The 7,659-nt window shown below is 37.9% G+C and overlaps 1 protein-coding gene across 1 annotated transcript; it reads left to right on the top strand.

Moving 5' to 3' along the window:
* The first annotated feature begins 5,459 nt into the window (after nt 1-5,459).
* On the top strand, nt 5,460-6,800 carry LOC131626613 (uncharacterized). Its single transcript, XM_058897449.1, has 2 exons — nt 5,460-5,759; nt 5,847-6,800. The coding sequence occupies exons 1-2, from the start codon at nt 5,460-5,462 to the stop codon at nt 6,798-6,800; spliced, it is 1,254 nt and encodes a 417-aa protein (XP_058753432.1).
* Nucleotides 6,801-7,659: the final 859 nt, after the last annotated feature.

Genomic DNA, 7,659 nt, shown 5'->3' with positions numbered 1-7,659 from the left:
CCTTTTACTCAATAATGGTGGGGGGATCAATCTGTGCAAGAGGACGAGTAATCCCAGCCATTCGAATATCCTCACGCAGCACTCTATTAACTAGACGATTAATAGCCTCATCAACATATCTACTCCCTTCTCTAAATTTATTAAGGACAAGATTAGAGGAATTACCTTTATCGACAGAGGGTCCTTCAGAGATTGTTATATGAGAGGTTTGGGATTCCTTCGATCCCAATTTAATGTTGAAGGATGAGGGGGCAACAGTAATCGCCTTTCCAAGATTGATGCCTGCAACCTGACTCTTAGAGAAAGAAGTTGACATTGTTTCTTCACTGGTAAAGGTTTCAGAAGAGGATCCATTAGCAATACAGAAAGAAGGTAGGGTTTCTTTTCTAATGCAAAAGGTGAACCAGTTGTTGAAAGGAGAAAATAAATAGTTGTGCCGAGCGGGAAAATATCTTAAGTAATTTTGAGGGTATTGGTTGTAATAAGCTCATAGCCCAAGTAATTGACTGACTTTTCTGCACCCTATTAATTACTATACTATGTTTCTATCCCAATTACTCTGTGATAAGGATATCGAATCCTCTATCTGCTTTCTTTAAAGGTCATTAGGACCGATTCGTCTAGCACTTGAATTCAAATGGTTAACGCAATGTTGAAACACTTCATATAACATTCCACCAAGCAAGGCATCATTGATATAATTTTTGGAACTCATGTATTTTTTCTTTTTTTGGAGTCTTTGACATGATGAGTAGTACATTGGATTATGAGGAATCCACACATAACATTATTCTTCGACCTAACACCTATCATAACAACTTCATTTTTTCGTTAATTACCTGGCTCTCGGATTTGGTGAAGTTGAATCTAATCCCTTGATCACACAACTGACTTATACTTATTAAATTGGTAGACAATCCTTTAACCATCAAAACATTATTAAGATTTGGAACTCCTGAACACTCCAGTCTTCCAAATCCTATAATTTTTCCTTTAGAGCCATCTCCATACGTTACATTCTTGGAAGGGCATGATTTTATGCCTACCAACAAATCCTTGTTATGAGTCATATGTCTAGAACATCCACTGTCAAAATAACATTCCTCCCAGACCAAGTCTCTTACTGATGTATGTGCTATGAGGCTAGTAGTAGTACTTTTGGGGACCCAACGTTGCACCTTTTTGTTATTGACTTCAGCCTTGTTAACTTTTAGATTCTAATGAGTTAGTTACATTATTTAGCATTCTTAGAGCTATGTGTACTCTGTTAAGTTCAAACTTCAGAGAGCCTACTTCTTCTTTCAATCCAGATATGGTTTGAAGGAGCCCTCTCTTTTCAGCCTTCAGGATGTTTATGGACTCTTTTTGACTTCGACGGAGTTTTGAACTTCTGAAAAATAGCTCTTCATATGATACATCTAATCTATCATAGGTTAGCTCCTTACCATTCGAATTTTCATCCGCCCCCACCTACCTGTTAAGGAATTTACGGACTTGGAAGATTCCTTAATATGATCATTCTTATTGGCCTCTTTGTTTCTGTAGTTTGGAACAGAAAGGCCTTATGTGTCTAGGTGTTCCGCAGTGATGACACCTCCAATGTTGGAACTTGTTCTTGGTGTGAGCGTTTCTTCTCTTGTCATGATGTTGAGGTCTCTGATTTTACATCTCAGGACTTGACTTAGGGTGTGAGTGATCTGCACCAGGAGTTTTGTTCTCTCTGAATTCTAACCCCCTCATGTCTCCAGTCATTCTTACCATTTGAAGAATCTCATCTAATGAGTTAGTTCCATTATTTAGCATTCTTAGAGATTTGTGTACTCTGTTAAGTTCAGACTTCAGAGAGCCTACTTCTTCTTTCAATCGAGATACGGTTTGAAGGAGCCCTCGCTAGTCTGCCTTCAGGATTTTTATGGACTCTTTTTTGACTCCGACAGAGTCTTGAACTTCTGAAAAATAGCTCTTCATATGATGCATCTAATTTATCATAGGTCAGCTCCATACCATTCGAATTTTCATCCGCCCCCACCTACCTGTTAAGGCATTTACGGACTTGGCAGATTCCTTAATATGATCATTCTTATTGGCCTCTTTGTTTATGGACTTATCGGGTCTCTCTATTTATTTCTTAGTATACGTAGGACATTCACTTTTATTATGTCCAAACCCCTCGCACACGAGGCACTGTGGCTCCTTCCCTTAAGAGTACCCCATAGCCTTCTTGACTTGTCTAATCAGCTGAGCTATAGCACTGGCTAAATTTATTCCTATCATTGAATTATATTCCTTTTCTTAATCATCCGAGATGGCTTCGAGGGCTATGCTCTTGTTCTCCAATTCCGATCTTCCTTTGATACTTAGCTCAAAAGTCTATTGAGATCCTACAAGTTCTTCTAGCTTTAAATGGTTGATGTCTTGGCTTTCTTCTATGGTTATGACTTTCATGTCAAATCTCCTAGGAAGAGATCTCAACATTTTTCTCACCAACTTAGATTCAGGAATCTTTTCTCCCAGTACACTTGATGCATTAGCTATCTCCAGGACATTCATGTGAAACTCCTGAATTCTTTCATCTTCTTTCATCCTTAGATTCTCAAATTGAGTGGTTAACAGCTGAAGTCTTGACATCTTCACTTTAGAGGTGCCTTCATGTGTTGTTCTAAGGATCTCCCATACATCTTTGGCCACTTCACATGTGTTCACCAGCCTAAAGATGTTCTTGTCAATTCCATTTAATATGGAATTTAAGGCCTTAGAATTGGCAAGTGCGAGTTTGTCTTCTTCTTGGTACCAGTCTACCTCTGGCTTTAAAGCATTCATGGGTTGATTATCTTCTCAAAAAATAACAGGATGTGTCCACCCTTTCAGAACTGCTTTCCAAACCTTGATATCTTAAGATTTCAAGAAGGCCACCATGCAAGGTTTCCAATAATCATAATTGCTTCCATCCAAACCAGGTGGTCTGTTCGTAAATCCAACTTCCTTGTCCATCGTACCAGAAAGTAACCTACCTAGATCTCACTCAGTTGCAGAGCAGAGTGCCTACTCATATACCAATTGAAATTCTGGTATCAGATATGAGATGTCGAATGAGATGTCACGATACTATATCTGAGTTATGCACACGAATAGGAACAACAATAATAAACTTGCAAAAATTAAATAACAAAGCGATATTTTTACCCAGTTCGGAACAATCCTTCCTACTCTGGGGGCTACCAATCCAGGATGAAATAAGTATCTGATAGTATCAATTCGAAGTTAAATAGTCCTAGTTTACCCTTCTCACTTAATCACTACCCTTCCTATGATTTCCGCCTAAGTCTCACCTAGGTTTGAGGCCCTCCTTAAATCCCTTCCAGTCACAATCCCGTGACAAAATGAAAACCAAATAAAAACTACTCCTCGATGCTTCAAAGCTTACGAGGTTGCAAATACTCTCCTTGCTTAAAAGCTTCGGAGATCAGACAACATTCAACACCTACAGGTTTGTGAATGTACACGTATGAAACCCTTATAACCTAATTCCTTGGACCAAAATCCATACTTGAAAATAAGGATTCATTGAGCCTTTATAGAGCAATCCTGGTCACGAGCTTAGGCCATATAAAATAGGGTTCTCGCGCAGCTAATCTGTCAGGTCAAGTTAAGTAACTGACAACCCAAAACCTAAAAATAGAAACTAACTAAGACGCTTCAGAAAACCTGTAACGTAAAGACATCTGTTATAACATCATCGCAACTATTACATAATGATTTAGCCAAAATTGTTTCCAACACAAAACCAACAAATCCTTATAATCATTCCTTCAACCATGTAGTCCCATACCTGCATAGCCTCAGGATCCCTCTCATTCCGATGTGAAGACCACTCCTTGCCATATTTGGCCTCGAGTGTTACATGTAGTGCAACAACCCCTTGCCTTCTTTGGCCTTGGGTGTTACATTAACTGCTTGTTGAATAAGGTGAAGAAAACCTCCACTGTGGAATATTTCCTGAATTGGACGAACGACCACGTCTTTGTGGGCAGGTTTTGATGTCATCGGAGAAAATCCAACTCTGGTTCTGTTCTTGTTGTTGGTAGAAACTTCAATTATATAATTGAATATTTCAACTATTAATATTTAAAATATTAATATTAGATAAATTTAATATATAAAATATTAATAGCTTATATATTAAATAGTTATAATATTAAATAGTTTATATATTTAATAAATTTATCAACTATTGAAATTTTGGTGTAACAGATCCAGATGTCTTGAAAGATGTCGAGACATGTGATCTGTCAAGAAACATCAGCAAGGTATATAAACAGAATTACGCCAAACTCAAAGATAAAGAACACCAGTAATTGTTGACCCAGTTCAGTGAAATCACACCTACTCTGGCGGCATACCAAGCTAGGAATGAAGTCCACTATCAGCAGTATTAATTCAGAGCTAAATTTGTCCCAAGTTTACAACCCCTCACTTAATCCCTACCCAATGATCCTTCTACCTAGGTCCTCCCTAGATATGGAATATCCCCATTCCACTTCCAATCATCGCAATGATGTTGTACAGTTCTCCAGTCCCAGGAGCTGTAGCAATGGCCTAATATCTAATACATTCTGATCCAACTGATAAACAGTTTAGAAGACATACTTCCATGACAATCCCTAGCCAAGACTCTTGACTATGACCACGAACTTGGAGTTACTTCAAAGCTTCCTCCAAGAAAAATACTCCTCTTACCTACAGGCTTCGAGGATTACAATGGTAACCTTCCCACAGGCCGAGAGGTTTACCTCGACAAACTCTAAAGATTACATCTTTTCAACTCGGTGGTTGTCTCTTCTTTTCTAGGTTACAAAGTCTTCTATTTATAACCTATAACCAACTAGATTTGGGCTTTCAATCACAACATATTTACTATTACAATATCGTAGTAACTTCTGCTACAAACAAGGTCTTCAATATTTTAGTTTCCGGGAATATCTCTATAATTAGAAACTATATAATCTTCAAATATTCTGATTGATTCTTCAGACCTTTTAAACATATAATGCCTTATATGATTTGCATAATATTCAGAGAATATTCTGCATCTGTTAAATTGAAACTGAATCTTGTAATCCAGCTCAGCAGGCACATGTCAACAGCTATTCCAAAGGACATTTTATTCCAGAACATGTTCCAACATCTCATAGGACATCCTCTTGCTGTACCTGTTGTGCATTGTACCTATTTTACATTTTCAAGTGTTACATCCTATGATCATACATAGTTTAGCCAACATAAATGCCAATTACAAAATTCAGAGAATTAACAATCTCCCCCTATGGGTTATTTTGGCTAAAAATATGGTTACATATAAAAAACAATTATATTTTCATTTATATTTTCAACAGTCTTCATAGCAGCAATCATCACTGTCTCTGATTCATCATGACAAGAAGGTGCGTTATGGCACTCACATGCTGGCAGGCGAAGCTGATAACTGGTGGCTAGAGACTCGCCAGCAGTTAGAAACTATAGGTGATGTTATCACTTGGGCTATCTTCAGTAGAGAATTTATGAGGAAGTACTACCCTGAAGATGTTCACGGGAAGAAAGAGATTGAATTCCTTGAGCTGAAACAGGGGGATTTGTTGGTTACGGATTATGCTGCAAAGTTCGTAGAGCTGGCAAAATTTTATCCTCACTATAATGAGGCAACTGCTGAGTTTTCAAAGTGTATCAAATTAGAGAGTGGTTTGCGTCCAGAAATCAAGAAGGCAGTTGGGTACTAGAAGATTTGCAACTTTCCAGATTTGATAGATATTTGCAGAATTTATGAAGAGGACAATAATGCTCATTAAAAGATCCTTAATGAGAAGCGAGGTAAGCACCAACAGAACTGTGGAAAACCGTATGATGCTCCAGTTGGTAAGGGTAAACAGAAGACTATTGATGGTCAGATAACTAGTGGGGGAGATGCTCATACTGGTATTGTATGCTTCATGTATGGGAAACCTGGTCATATGAGCAAGGCATGTACTACTGAGGTAAAAAGGTGTTTTCGTCGTGGTAAAGTCGGGCACACAGTGGCTGAATGTAAGCATAAGGAGGTGCTTTGCTTCAACTATGATGAAGAAGGGCATATTGGTAGTCAGTGTCAAAAACCGAAGCTGACACAAGCTGGTGGGAAAATGTTTGCTCTAGCAAGGACTCAAATAGCTAATGAGGACAGACTTATTATAGGTACATGTTTCATTGATAATACTCCTATAATTACTATTATTGACACTGGTGCTACTTATTGTTTTATTGTTGCTGACTGTGTGAAGAGGTTGGGTCACGTTTTATCCTCTATGAATGGAGAGATGGTTATCGATACTCCAGCTAATGGGTCGGTGAATACTTATCTTGTATGTTTGAAGTGTCATCTATCAATGTTCGACAGAGACGTTGCTTTGGATATAATTTGTTTACCATTGAGTGGTTTGGATGTGATCTTGGGTATGAACATGTTAGAGTCCAACTATGTGCATATTAATTGTTATAAGAAATCGGTGCGGTTTTCTACTCCTAACGAGGGGAAGGAAACTGAATTTTTATCTGCTAGACAGTTGAATGAGTTGATGAAAGATAAATCTCAGGTGTTTGCGTTAATGGCCTCTTTGTCCGTTGAGAATCAGGCTGCTATTTATGAATTACCGGTAGTGCGGGAATTTCCTAAAGTTTTTCCTAATGAAATTCCAGATGTGCCGCCAAAGAAAGAGGTGGAATTTGCTATTGATCTTGTTCCTAAAGTTTCATTGATAAGAATTGCTTAAAAAGGAATTCGTAAGACCAAGTGTGTCACCTTGAGGAGCTCCAGTATTGTTATTAAAGAAGAAGTACGGTAGTATGAGACTTTGCGTTGATTACCGTCAACTGAATAAAGTTACAATCAAGAACAAGTATCCACTTTCGAGAATAGACAATTTGATGGATCAATTAGTAGGCGCACGGGTATTCAATAAGATTGACTTGAGATTAGGTTATCATCAAATTCGAGTGAAAGATGAAGATATTCAGAAGATGAATTTTAGGACTCGATATGGACATTACGAATATTCGGTGATGCCTTTCGGTGTTACTAATGCGCCAGGAGTATTTATGAAGTATATGAATCGTATCTTTCATCCTTATCTGGATCAATTCGTGGTAGTATTTATTGATGATATTCTAATATATTCCAAGTTTGAAGAAGAACATGTTAAACATTTGCAAACCGTGCTGCAAGTGTTGAAAGAGAAGGAATTATATGCTAAATTGTTGAAATGTGAGTTTTGGTTGGAGAAGGTTAGTTTTCTTGGTCATGTTATTTCAGGTGAAGGTATCGCTATGGATCCATCCAAAGTAGATGCAGTGTTACAGTGGGAAACTCCGAAGATGGTTACAAAAATTAGAAGTTTTCTAGGCATGGCTGGTTATTACTGAAGGTTCATTGAAGGTTTTTCCAAGTTAGCACTTCCGTAATTCAGTTGACTTGCAAAGGTCAAGCATTCGTGTGGGATGTCTAATGTGAGGAAAGTTTTACCAAATTAATTAAGAAATTAACGACAACCCTGATCTTGATATTACCTAATCCCGAAGACTCATTTGTGGTATATTGCAATGCTTCTAAATTGGGCTTAGGTGGTGTGCTTA

This window comes from Vicia villosa, unplaced genomic scaffold (genome assembly GCF_029867415.1).
Source record: "Vicia villosa cultivar HV-30 ecotype Madison, WI unplaced genomic scaffold, Vvil1.0 ctg.000314F_1_1, whole genome shotgun sequence".
NCBI lineage: Eukaryota > Viridiplantae > Streptophyta > Magnoliopsida > Fabales > Fabaceae > Vicia > Vicia villosa.
The sequence above is the reverse complement of the archived record's forward strand: the minus strand, read 5'-3'. Positions and strand labels throughout refer to the sequence as shown.